This window comes from Etheostoma cragini, chromosome 3 (genome assembly GCF_013103735.1).
Source record: "Etheostoma cragini isolate CJK2018 chromosome 3, CSU_Ecrag_1.0, whole genome shotgun sequence".
NCBI classification, from domain to species: domain Eukaryota; kingdom Metazoa; phylum Chordata; class Actinopteri; order Perciformes; family Percidae; genus Etheostoma; species Etheostoma cragini.
This window is the reverse complement of record NC_048409.1, coordinates 15,678,976-15,694,152: the sequence shown is the minus strand read 5'-3', so window position 1 is coordinate 15,694,152 and position 15,177 is coordinate 15,678,976. Positions and strand designations below refer to the sequence as shown.

At 43.8% G+C, this 15,177-nt stretch overlaps 2 protein-coding genes across 7 annotated transcripts in view; both read left to right on the top strand.

Annotated features, from left to right (window-relative positions):
* LOC117942252 (P2Y purinoceptor 3) overlaps positions 1-4,558 on the top strand; it is a 12,157-nt gene extending 7,599 nt beyond the window's left edge. For 3 of the 5 annotated variants that reach the window (XM_034867642.1, XM_034867641.1, XM_034867643.1), the window contains 2 exons: positions 2,957-3,438; positions 3,623-4,558. In XM_034867642.1, the coding sequence (XP_034723533.1) occupies positions 2,966-3,438; positions 3,623-4,295 (1,146 nt within the window). In that variant the 5' untranslated portion in view covers positions 2,957-2,965 and the 3' untranslated portion in view covers positions 4,296-4,558. The remainder of the gene's footprint in view (positions 1-2,956; positions 3,439-3,622) is intronic. The other 2 variants (XM_034867646.1, XM_034867644.1) reach the window with 2 other exon arrangements.
* Positions 4,559-8,225: 3,667 nt separating this feature from the next.
* Positions 8,226-15,177, top strand: part of LOC117942249 (rho guanine nucleotide exchange factor 17-like) — a 61,022-nt gene continuing 54,070 nt past the window's right edge. The window contains exons 1-2 of one of the 2 annotated variants that reach the window (XM_034867639.1): positions 8,226-9,254; positions 9,285-14,009. In XM_034867639.1, coding sequence (XP_034723530.1) covers positions 8,748-9,254; positions 9,285-14,009 — 5,232 coding nt within the window. In that variant the 5' untranslated portion in view covers positions 8,226-8,747. Of the gene's footprint in view, positions 14,010-15,177 lie in introns of both variants that reach the window. The other variant, XM_034867638.1, reaches the window with a different exon arrangement.

Below are 15,177 nucleotides of genomic sequence, written 5' to 3'. Positions count from 1 at the left end.
CCCCCCCCCCCCCCCCCCCCCAACCCTCCCTTAAATACACTGCATTTTTGACAGTGTGATTTACGGAGTTAATCAGACATCACTTTCTAAAGTGCTGCACTTTAGAAAGCTTAGTGATTTGGGTGACGTCACTGGGCTTCAAAATAGCTGGGAAATTGGTCTCAAGGCCTTTCTTGAGACGCACTAGTCGACAAATAAAAAAAATCTGAATTACACTGTAAATGAGGAATCAGCAAATAAAGCGGACTGCAGCGCACTTTCCAAGAGCTTTGTTACTCCTCTGGGCTTGCCCATTGGTTCAGTAAATGTTGTATGGTCTACTGGCACTCTGCTCCATCCTCCTCTCCTTCAAATTACTTTGCCAGGAATTATGAAGTCCTGCGTCACTATGCTCACAACACACTGTTTATGCACCTACACAGAGGAGTTAACGTAAAACAACATCTTTCAGACTTTTTTTTTTTAAACACACAAATACCGTTTCACGCAGTTTAATAAAAAACACTGCACATGTACGCTAACACACACATAGCTAGTTGCGAAATGCAGTGAGTCAGTCTGATGGGGCCTTAGAGGAAGTGGCTTAAGACACTCATTTACTCGCCCACATGCTGCCATGAAGGAAATGGATATGATTGATGGTGGTGGTGGGAGCAGTATTTAGGATTGGTGATTGATCTCCGAGTATAACAACTTGTTCCAGACATTGTGAGTCGTGAGTGGGAGACCACCAGACAGTCTGCAGTGGTTTTCTTTCAGAACATGCAGCTTTCCGGCTTCCACAGTTGTAAAGTGATACTAGGATGCAATTATTATAATCTAATGGGCTTGTTGGCTAGGCTGTAGTTTATTCATTTTGCAGTATTATCTAGTAACTTAGCACTACTAGTACTCCTACTAAATACATAGTGACCACCTTGTAAAAACAAACACAGGTGTAATGTAATTAACAATGCTGCAGACCTATTCAGTTCTAAACAGGCTTACTAACTTGATGATTATAAAATAAAGTTAAGACATAGATCTAATCAGGGGAGTTATTTTGCTTGTGATAATGTTATTAGTGTTATAAGTTAGTAAACTTACACAATTTGAGGGATGATGTTCCTGTAGGACATCCGCTCGTGCTCATGGAAGGAAGTGAAGAAGAGTTCAGTTATAACGTAATCCAGCATGTTTCCATCAGAAATATGATGAAATACACTTAGTGGATGTAATCATTTCCAAATAGGCATTTTTGACTGCTGGAGAAGACATACTTGAGCCATGAAGCCCTGAAGCCCCTCCCCCGCAGCTGCTCTCAGCAGTCGCTTGGATTTTTACATGTTTTCCTTCCAACCTTTACTGTGCACTCGCTAACTTTTATTCATAGTATATTAATATTGAATGTGCAACGTATCCAACCTTCACCAAATTTGACGTGTGCAAGTGTTAAAAATCTCATTGTGTAAATACTTTGTGAAAGCACCAGTTGTCAACCCTACAATATCACTGCAATATGGATATCAAGGTATTTGGTCAAAAATATTGCGACATTTGATTTTTGTCCCCATCACTTAGCTCTTTTGGGTACCCAGCGATGCACCCGCCAAGGGTCAAGTACATGAGATTAACTGTTCTCCAGATATTCAAATGACAGAAATCTGGAAGTCGAACACACACACTCACACACAGGCCGATATTCCTTCTGCTAGACTTACTGTAGTTAGATAAAGTATTTAGAATAACCTTAAGAGGCCTGGGGATATAAAAAAATCTTTACAATGAGTACATTTACTACTTTAACTACATTTGATTGCAAATGCTTATGTACTTTAATTTCAGTAAAATAGTATAGGAATAGGGCTCAAGGCAACTGCTTTCCTTTAATACTGCTGATGTTGATGGCATTTATTTAAACAAACAGTAATCTCTTATGCCCTCTGGTGGAGACTTTATTTCCCTGTCTGTGTTTTCTAACACCTGAACACAGTCATTCCCAAAGCACTGAAAAACTAAAGACATTTTTTTAATTCTCATGTTGTCCCCAGGTCAAATTTTACCCATTTTCAAAAGGTTCCTATTTCAGCAATTCTGGTTTCTTTCAAACAAATTGTCCCAAAAAAATAACGTGAATGGTTCCGTACAACGTTCTTCATGAGTAATGTAAATGAACAGCTCACTACATTTATTATTATTTTTTTTTTTAGAATGTTGAATAAAGTGAGAAATATGTCGGAAAAAAACAACAATAAACATCCCAAAAAATATAGGAAAATCAACCAAAACATTGGAAAAAGTGACAGAACTTTGGCTAAAAGTGAGAGAAACACCGGGAAAGCAGTAAAAGTGTCTTTAGGGTTTCATTTTAAATTTTGACCCGGAGAAACTAAAAGTTGCATGGTCAACAAGAAGACAACACAAGGGTTAACGTATACACAAGCATGTAAAATACACACATACACACTGTGAAAGCTCTGCGTTCATCTGTTTTAATTTTATTAAATTAGTTTGCTTTAAGATTTGCTTTGATGGGCATTTAAAAGCCCAACCACAAACAGCATCTTGCTTCAGCTAAATGCCATATATACATTACATGTGCTGCATTACTTCCTCCAGTGTAACAATGATCTGTATTGTCCATTTTTACATAAAAATATACAAAAATATCTTAATGTCAGTGTTAAATAAACTTAAAAAAAATAAAACTTATGCTTTTAAGTGTTATTTGTTTTAGGTAAAACTGGTGTAATGTGTGGTTTGTACAGTGTGTGCAAACCACATCCATACACTTTTTATTTTGAGTGTGAATTTCTCTTGTTATGTATTTTTAATATTGCCAATAGACTGTGCTCAAAATCACAGTGGTTTGTGCATGTAGACATAATCGCTCTTGTTTTTTTTTTTGTCAGTTGAAATATTAGCATTATTATCAAAGTAAACAACCCCCTCATGACTCTCGCTGTGTCCCCTCCAGGATGTGAAGATGCCGCATTCTGTCAACTCCTTCTCGACTGACACTCTCATCTCGAAAACCTTCCCTTTGGACTTCTTCTCTACCAGCGCATGGCCTACGGAGCCATACGCAGCAGACGGCTTCACCGCCAGCGCCAGCAACATCAGCAACATCAGCAACATCAGCAACATCAGCAACATCGGCAACATCGGCGGGCTAGACGTCCTTCGCTGCACCTATAAGGAAGACTTTAAACGTATTTTACTCCCCGCTGTGTACACTTTTGTCTTCTTGCTCGGGCTTCCCCTCAATGCCGCTGTCATACTAAAGATATGGAGGACTCGGCCCAATCTGTCCAAAAACAACATATATATGCTCAACTTGGCCATTGCCGACTTCCTATATGTGATGTCTCTTCCTATGCTCATCTACAACTACGGCAGTCACGACTACTGGCCCTTTGGGGAGTTTGCCTGTAAATGGGTCAGGTTTCAGTTCTACAGGTAAGATATTTGACAAAATACTGGCTAATTATCTCTGTGTACAACTGTGTGTTTAAAGCATTCCATCATTTCTTTTTTACCTTTTCGTTTAATAGGAACTCTTTTGGTCTTTTTCACAACACAGTATTGAAGTAGCCAGCCTAATAAGATTGACTTAACAGTGTTTCCTGTTTTCCTGTTTTAGTAATCTGCATGGCAGCATCCTCTTCCTCACCTGCATCAGTCTGCAGCGCTATGTGGGCATTTGCCATCCTATGGCGATGTGGCACAAGAAAGGAGGTCGCAGGTTGGCGTGGTATGTCTGTGGAGGGGTGTGGCTGGTCGTCGTCGCCCTGTGCGCGCCAACATTTCACTTTGCTGCGACAGGAATCCAGCGAAACAACACGGTGTGTTATGATTTAAGTACGCCAAAGAATTCAGTAGACTATTATCCTTACGGCATAGCTCTGACCTGCCTCGGCTTCTTGTTGCCTTTCGTGGGCGTGATGGTGTGCTACTGTCGGATGGCCCAGATCCTTTGCCGCCCGTTTTCCTACCAAGGTGTCTCCAAGGCGACCGGGGAGAAACGGGACAAGGCGGTAAGGATGATTATTGTTGTGGCAGTGGTGTTCTGCATAAGCTTCCTGCCGTTTCACATCACCAAGACCATGTACCTGGTGGTGCGTACTCTGCCTGGTGTGCCCTGTGAGACCAGAAACTTATTCTCAATCATCTATAAAAGCACCAGGCCGTTTGCCAGCATGAACAGCTTTCTGGACCCCATTCTGTTTTACTTCACCCAGCCACGCTACCGCCGGAGCACCAGAAGGTTTATGCTCAAAGTCACCACCCTCAGGGACAAGGGCACCAGAGTGTGAGACTACACTATTCTGCAACAGTGTTAATTAAAGCCTTGCTGCTTTGCCACCGGTGGATCCTAGTAGGCTGCAAAGTGGAACATGTTATGTTGCTGAGTTTCCTCGTACATGTTCTAATGGAAGTCCTTTATGCTTTTACCTCATGCTCACTGCAACATAGACCCTAACCTTCCTAAGAGGGTCTTGAAGACATTTAGAGGTACTGGCATATCAAGAAGACTTCTGCAATGCAAAATGAAGGTTATAATCTTGCCATATGAAAATGAAACATTAACTGAGAAAACTAGGAGGAAGAAATTCCAATTTCCCTGAGGAATTCAGGCATTTGGGACACTTCTCATTGAGATTACAGAATATGTATTTTCTTTATTTCTTTATTGAGACCTTTTTCACGTTAGACATGTTGACATGTCATAGTAGAAAAAGCACAGGTGTATTCAAAACCTTTAAAGATGGCTGCATTCCACTTAGGAGAGGCCCTGGTATTGTGCATGCTGACTCACCCAAATAGCTTACTGGGACTCTTGATGGAATTGAGCTATCGTTAAGGTTATCAATTTCAGCTGTGCTTCTGCTACTATGACAAGTCAAAATGTCTGCTGTGAAAAAGGTCCATAGTGGCCGATGAGTGCTGTACATCAACTATAACGTCAACAGACAAGGGCATTCACATCCTGCATTGTCGCCAATATCTGTGAAATATTTACTTTCAGTCTCCGATGTGCACTGGGTAGTAAATGAAAAACTTTTTTGTAAATAATAATTTTGGTTTCACACTGTAAAATGCAGTTTAATCTATATAAATGTAATGGTAATGTGCTAACATGACAACATAATGAGGAGTTTCTATTACTTTAGCAGGCCACCGCAGTTTCTCTAGAACCAAAGGTAAAAGATGTTGATATGTAATGTGGAGCTGAAATATGACTACTTATTTTTTTGGGATGAAACCACTTATGGCACAAAGCCATGTGAAATGTTCAAAGCGATTGCAAATGTTTATGACTGCATGCTACTGTATATAAATGTTTTTGCTGTTTCCTAAAAGTTGTAAGATCTGTTGCATGTTTTCACCACTGGATGGTGTGTGCACCCTCCTGTTGGAACCCCTCAGCACGGACATGCTGGCTCTGCTCCTTAAATTCCAGTTAACCCGTAAGTGTTCTTCTACTACAATCCGAGTTAAACTGATGCCAACAAAACCTGAATATCCCTTTCAAACCACACTAAAATAGGCCGTCAGTCTTTAGTTTTCTCCACGTGTTCTGTAAATTCTTGCTTGAACAAAGAAAATCCCTTCAAATGTATGCGCTACTTTTAAGAGTTGTTATCAGATGCTCAGAGGACTTCAGGTCTATGTTAAGGCTCTACCCTGTGGTTTCTGATCCAAGAAATTGTAAAGATTCTGTTGATGGAAGTTAGGTGCTATGATAGAACAAATAATGAATAATAGGGAATAGATACATTTATGAAAATAAGCTCTACTTTTAAGAGTAATGTGAATTTGGCAGTACTTGGTACTGTTTGCTCTAACTCTAACTGGCTACTATACAGTTTAAATGTGTACAGTCTACACAAATCAACTTCCTTCAACTATTTATTATGGTAAACCATGTAACTGAGGTACTGAGTTTATGATTTGGTGGTCTATATCCATGACATTCAACTTCCGGGATTGCTCAGGTGCCGCCAGAAATTCCACTAGATGTCACTCTTTTTTTTTGGGCCGGATGTCTGTTACCTTTCAGCTTTCTTTGTGTTGGAATTTTAAAATCTGGTTGATTTATGAGGTCTATGGTTCACTGCTCTTCTGATCTCTGCACAGTAAAGACAGCTAGGTCGACTCTCTGTCCAATCTGAGCATTCTGATGCACGACTACAACAACTTTTGAATGTACACGTTTCACAAAAACATGTTCCTTCCCGAGGCTTTTTTGCAGCGGCACCGGGGCTCTGTGTGGCGCCTAGCGCCGTCCATGATGATTGGCATGTCTTTAAACCAGTTACAATCAACCAGAGCATGTTTTTTCTCCCAGTAAACTCATCCTGGAGGCGTTAAGTTTAGCTGAACCTTCAAAGTAAACAAAGGCATGGTAGACTAAATGGGTGAGCAGCACTGTAATCACACAGCGGCTACGTCCCCCGTCTTCCATGGAGACACAGAGTTGAAGTACTCCTCTGCCTGGAAAGGTTGGGTTGGACACTGACCTGAATGAGACTCTGGATGCTACTGTCTCAAGTCACAAAGCATGAGTTTTTAAGCTGGAAATTCCACTGCAACTAAAGTAATCCGTTAATGCCGGGAGCATTTTTTATTTTAAAAGGTAATGTGCCTAAAAAATTTTTTTTAACTTTTTATTTAATTTGTGTGTGAACAGCATGCATAGTGAGTAAGGTAGTACTGTTATATACTGTATGTTGGGCTCCAGGCTTCAGCACAAAGTGGATGCACAGATTTGGTTGTTTACGTGTCTGTATGCTTGAATATTTGCAATGTTTAATAATTTTTTCCATGTGTGTGTGTGTGTGTGGGGGGGGGGGGGGCAGTTTAGAGATTAAGAAGTAAATGCACTGTGCCAATATATTTCAGAATCAGAATCAGAAATACTTTATTGATCCCCGAAGGGAAACTCTGTGTTGCAGTTGCACAAATAGTATAAATATCCGAGTAGAAATATAAATAAAGAAATATAAGGAGTGTGGATATGTACGCTATTTACATAATTAACATAATTAAGGAGTTGCAATGGTGAAAAGTAATAATAGTAGCAGTTGAGTATTGTATTTGTATTGTATTTGTGTCAATCAGTATTATTTAGGATTTTTTTTTTTTTATAATGTACCACAGTGTAGTATCAGGAATGGAATTATAATTTTGTGACACAAATAATTGATGACAGAGTAACATTTCTGTGTTTTCCTTTTCTTTTTCATGCGTTGCTTGCTTGTGTAACTGTTTTGGATGTCAAAACATAACTGAAAACAGCCATTAAAAAAACTCACACAGCCTATCATGAATGTCTACTACCTTCTTCAATCAGTGAGAAGTAATTTTCTAATGAATGTATATTGGGATCAACTTTTACACTCCACTAACACAATTTCACCCTGCAGTGTGTTTGTTACAGATTTCCATGGAATTTAATGGGCAGAAAGCATAAACCAAAAGTTGAATCTGAGCTTCCAAACTGATTAAGTAGGGGAATCACTTTGACGTAGTTCTATATGTGTGATGCGTTTGATTTGTTGAAGGAGTTTAGCACAAGGCCGTGATCGACCAGCTCAGTGACCTGTAACATGGAACAGGTCAGACTGTGGAGGGCGCTGCAGTCAGCAGCTACTCATCTCTGAGGGATGGAACACAGAATTCCTCTCTGGAACAAAAGGACCTGTTAACCAGACAGCCACATGGGAAGCACCACAGAGGGGTTATTGTGCATGAGTGAAAACATTTGTCTTAGTTTTTTTTTTTTCTTTGACACTAATTCACCAACACCATCACAACACACTGTGGTATTGAGCATATTGGCTGAATGTGCAGTTATGTAGTGTTACATCCAAGCTTTTAATTCTCTGGCTTCCTCTGTGAGCCTCTAAAGACATAAATACTAAATTCATACTGTATCTTAGACATGAACAGTGTGTTTATAGTCATATGTTCCTAGGGATATTTTTAAAAAGGCCCTAATGTTCTTATGTTACTCTATTTTTTATTTATTTTTTTTCTGTCTAAAACTCCTGACAGTGCTGCTGTCCTTTTCGTACGGGAAAGGGCTATAATTACCCTAGTTTGTCCACAGTATCTGCCTTCTCCCATCAAAAAAGAAAAAGCCTTTTCCTTTCAATCCCCGAGGGGGCTATGACAACCCCTATACTCATAGTCCCGCCCATCCCCTCTGCCCTATCCCAGGCATTAACATGCAAAAAACAATAAGTCACGGAAAACCAAATCATGCCAAAATAAGGAATCCACAAACAGTTTGGGGGAATTAACAGTGGATGGTACGTCGGGCCAGTGTAGGCGTGCTAACCTGGCGATGGGCTAAGGTTTAGAATTAGTAAGGGATTAACAATGGAAAAGTTGTGTTGTTGAACAGGTTGGGAAAGTGTTGGCCAAAAGAAAAAGAAAAAAGTTGTAGGGCTTTTCCTCCTTGCACGGATGCGGTTTCTGGAATCGACAACATGTAAGTTTTGATAAAAGAGCAGCACTCAGCTACGTAGCCTACTCACTGAGAGGGTTTTCACTTGATATAACCTCGTCACGGTACAGTTTGAAATTTTGCCAACAATTCCTTCTTTTTTTTTTCAAAAAGAGTGATTGTTTTTGTTGGTTTTCGTGCCGTTAGGCTTCTGGAGGGTAAATGGACTACAACTCCAAAAGGGGATTGGATCTGTAGGCTAATATCCGTGGAGTTAAAATGTGTGTGTGAAACCTAACAAAAGACATGAACAATGGCAGAAAGAGAGAGGAAGAATGCGGCTGTGTATCGCAGCGTCTCTTTTAAAAAGTTGGGGTCCTGGAGCGCCAACAGGAGTGAAGACCAACAACACAAATCAGAGGATTCGGAGGCAGCTGGCGTCGCCCTCCCCCCGGAGCCCAGCAAAGCAGAACAGCCCTTTGCGACGCGTAATGTCAGCGTGTCAAGAAAAGTTTCCAAAATCTCTGCCACTACTACCACTGCCGGCCTCCCGACCGCAGATCCAAAGAAAGCCTCCTCCACTCCTCTCTCCTCTATTTCTCCATCCATCCGGCAGCTCACTGAGAAGTTTAGCAGCAGCGGCTCCGCCGGCTCGCACGGAGCCTCCCCGGGAGACGACACAGCAGTGACGCGGGAGAGCAACACCCTTCCCCGGGCCAAGGGCTCCAGGAGAGTCGGTTCTCCGTCTCGTAAATCTTCTCACGAGGACAGCGGAGGTGGATATTTCCAGGACAGTGATACAACGACGGCGGAGTCGCCGACAGACAAATTGCAGAAGTTTTACTCTGACACAGACTCCGTGTCGGGCTCTGAATCAGAGAAGAAAAGCAGGCAGCGGATTTTTACACGTTTATCAACCGACAGCAACTCTGGTAAGAGAGAGTATTCTCAAATCAATGCATGTCACCCTGATTCCAGAAAGACTTTGACTACAGATGAGGGAGAGGATGTTACTAATAGAGGGGCTCCTCCACCTTGTAAATCTCACAGAAGTTATCTCTCTACACACCACAGTGACTTTATTCCCCTGCACTCAGAAAAGTGGCCCAGTGTCACAAAAATTAGACAACTTTTTGATGAGATACAAGGCCAAGCTTCACAGCAGCACCATGCTGACTCTTATGAGAATTTAAAATCGGCTGTCAGAGGACATTTGCACGAGTTCAGCCGCAGTAAAAGTGCTCCTCTTTCGGATAGAAGTGACAAGGTCTCGCCTTGCAGCTCTGCTAATGAAGCCAGTAGCCTGCCTGTGCATGGCAAATGCAATGTTGAAGCACAAAGGAAAGAAAGCACAGCTTATTATAGTATGGACTGTTATTCCAAAACTGACCACCAGCAGTACTCAGCTGATGAAGAGGCAGACTTAGAATCACAAAGTTCTAATAACAAACACGTTTCTGGCAGAAACCCTTTTCACAGCAGCGGCAGTAGCAGTCTCAGTTGCGCTGGGGGTAGTCACTACCAGAGGATTAACCCATCTCCATTCAGATCTCATAGTCCCGGCACTGAGGCAGAGGCTGCCCCCCAGACCCTTAGGACGACAGGGTTGACATCTGACCCCAGCCCTGACCTTCAACCCCCTGCTGCTTCGTCTTGGAGTCGATCCAAGAGCTTGGACACCTCCTCCTGCTCCTTCTCTCTTCAGCGGCCGACAGTGAGGGAGAGAAGGGATAGACAGGGGGTCGGGCTGCCCAGGGATAGTTTACATTCCTCACATAGCTCCTCTAGAGCGCCAGCCCCCACCTCCTCCCTCTCCTCTGCTCCGGCTCCAGATAAAGCCATTACCTCCTCCTCCTCCTCCTCGACTGTAGCTCCCTCCACCAAGCTAAGAGCCCTAGCAAGAGTTGCCTCTCCCCTAAGCTATCACTGGAGGTTCAGCTCTGGAGACGAAGAGGAGGAGCACACCAGGAGAAGAAGAAGAGGTGAAGGAGGCAATTGGATCTTTCCTTCTTGCCCTGCTCCTTCCATCTCCTACAGAGCAGGAGAAAGGGGTGCCACTGAGCGTGGAGGTAGCTTTTTATCCCGCAGTAAAAATGGCTGGTGGGGTGCTAAAGGCAGGTCTTCAGGCAGTGAGGAGGACAGCCCTGGTTGTTTAGGTCTGCACAGTCGAGAGGCAGTGCGCCGCCGCTCGCTGAGAAAGAAAAAGAAAGTCAGCGGAGCTGCTCTTGCAACAGGCCATGATGATTATGATGATCAAGATGGCGAAACAGAAGACAGCGACAGTGACACAGCCTTGACAATGGAGCACTTAGAGAGGCACCCCCAGCAAAACGCAGGAGGAGAATTTGCAAGAACAGTATCTCAGAGCCACTTGGCAAGAGCACCCAGTTGTCACAGTAACAGAGCCAGGGTGCAGCAATGGGAGCGCATCTCCTCACCTGTGACATCCACAACACTTACTGGTGTATCACGAGTGTCAAAGATCAATATCCCCCCATTTGTTTCCAGTCCTGGTGGTTCACGTTGCAGCAGTCGGTACTCCAGCACTGAGACGCTTAAAGAGGAGGACCAGGCTGGCGGTGCCAACCGTGCAGCAAATATGTTATATAACACAAGAAGAGCAGGAGGCAACACTAGCAGAACTGCATCCTCGTCCATGCTGAGTAAAACTTACCATGGGAATTTTACCATGTACCGTTCCCCAAGTTTTGGCCATGGGGATAACTTCTCCCATACCCCTGTGTGTGTGCGCCCCAAGATTCTGCCCACAGTCACCCCCTTATCTAGCGTACCTGCCAGAGAAGGCCAGGTATCTGCAAGAGTTGAGGGTGGTAAGACCACAGCATTAAGTAGGACTGCAGGTGGGGATGGGGTGGATGATAATGATAAAAAAAAAAAATCCATGTCCAACCCTGATATCACCTCAGAAACTATGTCCCTCTTAAGCTTTCTTAAATCTGACCTGTCAGAGCTTAAGGTGCGGAAAACTAATGGAGACAAATCCGGGTTCATGGAGGGGACACCGGTGTACAGGATGGGCTCACAGGCTCAGGGCGGTACCCTGCTACCTTCTGGTCGTCGCCCGTCACTGAAAGACTTGACTGCCACCCTGAGGCGTGCAAAATCCTTCACTTATTCAGACAAACCCACAACAGCAGTGAGGTGTTACTTGACAGGTGGCGCCACGAAAAGGAGCTCCTCTGAGCAGCAGCTTGACTTGGATGGAGAGGGGGATAGAGGAAGAGTGTCAGATAGGGAAGTAGAAAGTGATGGGGGGGATTTGAGGGTTAGGAGAGGACAAAGAATGAGGGATTATGGATTTGAGGATGAGGAAAGGATGCCAACTCCATTGCAGGAGAGGTATGTGCAGGAAGCCAGACAGGTCATTCGAGATATCTGCCAGATGAGTACTAGAGAAGATGATGACGTAGATGTAAGGAGAACTCACGATTATTTGGAGGATAATGGTTTCCAGCTCAATAAAACAAATGAGGAGAAAGCAGGAGTGAGCATTCAGGATCAGGCTAGGACAGACCAAGAGGCTGAGTTTAAGAACTCAAAAGACACGGATAAACATGAGAGAGAGAACAGGGAGAGGGAGAGGAGTGAGAGGGAAGGACAAAGTATGCAGTTGGAGAAGCTAAACAGCAGGGGCACAGAGTACAGGGAGAAGGCAAAGAGACAGAGCAGAGAGACGGAGATAGTCTTACTGAAGGGCAACTCGGAGGAAAGCATGTTCTACGACCGCTCTGTGGATGAACTTTCTGGCCACGAGTCTAGTTTAACAGATGAAGGGATTGTAACCGAGCCAGAGACAAGCGCCAGTGACCCCTCTGAGAGGTCATTCCTGGGGTCAGCAGGGGTTAATTTGAGTTCACAAATTGCTAGGGATGTGCTTGGGCAGCCCGTCACCATATGGAATCAATCGGCTCTGCATGAGGCGGAGGGGTTCAAGAAGGAGAGAGAAGAGATGACGGAGAACAGCCTGAATTGTACAAATCGTCTGAATGAAGTCGGCGCGCCTCCCTCCTTGCCTCGTCGTGCCCGTATGGCTGAGAGTGACAGTATTATCATGGAGCTGAGCAGCACTGCTGGTATTCACAATGTGAACACCAGCAGTGAAGAGATCAACACCAACAGCGCTGTGTTGCTGAGGTCAACAGGCACCGCAGGAGGAGGAAGACTTGAAGCCCCTGCAACACCAAGTTCTGTCCGTCGAAGGCGCAAGTTTTCCCCTTCTGGTAATAACAACACAGGCTCCGATTCCAGTAACGGCAGTAATTCAGAGTCAGCAATAGCAGCTGTTGGAAATGGGGAGTCCACGGTCTACCGGTCGCTCAGTGACCCCATGCCTCAGCGGCGCTGTTCTGTGGCAGAAGAAGGGAATAACAACAATTTTTCCTCTGTAGACAGCAACTTGTTAGGATCCCTATCTGTCAAAGGAGGAGGAGGTGCTCCAGACAACTCTGATGTGGCCATTCTTTCAGAATATAAGGGCAGCGTGGCCAGCGACTTGTCAGTTTGCAGCGATGGCGGCCTCCGGGATGATGCTGTTCGTGACTACAGTGGCGTTATAAGGAGCATCGTAGCTGAGCCAGGTGCAATGGACAGACTGATGACAGATGACCATGGCAATGGCAAAGCTCCCAAGAAGAAGTCATTCAGTGACCCCAGTCGCCGTAGCGACGCCTCTTTTCTTTCCCAGAATGACCCTGAATTCAGAGGTCAGATTGGCAGTACTCATCATCCAATCAGTGAGCTTGAGCAACCTGGTCCGATTCCACCTTCCAGCAGTGAGCCGATTCTAAACGAGCAGAGGGAGGAACTCTGGGAGCCAGAAGTGAAGCCTAAACACTCATTGCCGACACAGTCGAACGTAAAAAATGTCAAGAAAGCTCGTTCCCAGTCAGAATGCACAACCCACTCTGATAACCATGATGCAGAAGATGATGATTTAATAGACCAAAGTGAAGAAGAGACAGATGTGCAGAAGTTTAACTTTAACCTCAAGCTGGCAGAGGTTCTGTCCCCTAGAATGATCCGTCGGCCAACCAGAAAGCGACCAAACAGGCTGGCTCAGTTTTTCCCTCATGAGGACCCATTTGAGCCCCCAGAACTGGGTTCAGAGGAGCAGGAGGATCACAGTATCCAAAGCAACCTCACCCCTTCCCTTCCCCCACTGCAATCCAAACCCAAAACCAGACCCAAGCATGTCCGCCATGCAAGCGAACCCGCCACCTTTATCCCCATCTCCCCACCTCCACAACTGCAGCCACTGAAGGAAGTGGACTGCCTTGCCGTCCGACCCGCCGCAGAGCCTTCAACCTCAAGCAAGCCCCCAGGAGACGAGGCTCCATCTCTGGAGCATGTGACCCAGAAATATATTCTGGAACTAAGTACTGCCGAGGGCCCAGGGCCTCTACCAGTGGCCCGGGATGAAGCAGAAGGTTCAGTGTCGGCATGTGAGGGGCCCAGCGAGACCAGCACCAGTGGAATTACAGACGCTGGACCAAAGAAGAAGAGCACAGAGGACACTGCATCCACAGCTACTCCACAGAGGACCAAGCCCAAAGTGGTGAGTCCACAATTTTTTTTTATCATTTCAATGCCATGTAAGTGTGTGCTAGTGTAAGGCTGATGTGGTCACTGTTCACTTGTTGCATGGTGTCGGAGTTCTGATGAGTCATGGTTTTTAAATTTGGTTTGTATTTAAGTGAGAGAGAAATTGTCAACTATTTGTAGTTGGCCTTTTCAGATGTTTATAATATGGTGCTGCTGATTTGTTTTTGTGTAACAATGAAAGGTAGTTGGGATTTGAAGTAAAACCAGTTGTCTTAAAACAGCCCATTATGCCCTGTACAGTCTGCTTGTTCTTATGGTTTCATATCTACACCCAAAGGTGAATGTGTGTTCCTGGTACTTTTATAGAGTACTGTGATTCTGGACCAACATGATACATTTCAGAGGGCATTTAGGAGCAGTACTACTACAATACAGAAGCCATTAAAGGCTGAGCATTGTTAAACAAGCATCAGAGGATGTTAGTAGTGTGATTAAACAAATGAAGGCTAAAGGCTTGAACTAAAGGCTTTAAGGCTTTCAAGACACACTGCGCGTGTGTCTATTTTTTTTAAATTTGTTTCATCCAATATGATTGTCTCTGTGCCAGAATCATAGAGAGGGATGTAATAAACAGATTACCCAAACGCATCGTCTGTTGATGTGTCTATGATGCTAAATTTACTCAGTATCTCATGGTGTCTAAACAATGGGAGACTTCTGGCTTGTTATATCATAGCAATGCAAAGGTTACCTGATTAGGCTGTGACCAAAAAAATCAATATGGTGATGATCATACAAAACCATAAATTGACCATGAATTTATGTTTAAAACCACCACTGTGTAGAATAAGAAGTAAAAACTTACAGTAATCATGTAAATTGGATTACTTGACAATAAATCCATGTGTTTAAACTACCACTGTCTAGAATAAACTTACAGTTTAAGTATTTTTGTCTGATAAATGTAAACTAATGTAGAAACCTAAACACCGATAAGTACACACACCGCTATTGTGTAAGGTTTGTTAACTAGCCACTCATGAGGTTTAACTTGTGTAAGAGTGCGCTGTGGGAATGTCTGTCTATGTTTCTATGTCTGTGTCATGCATTGCCATACACCTCTACATTCACTCATAACTCTCTCTCTCTCTCTCTCTCTCTCTCTCTCTCTCTCTCTCTCC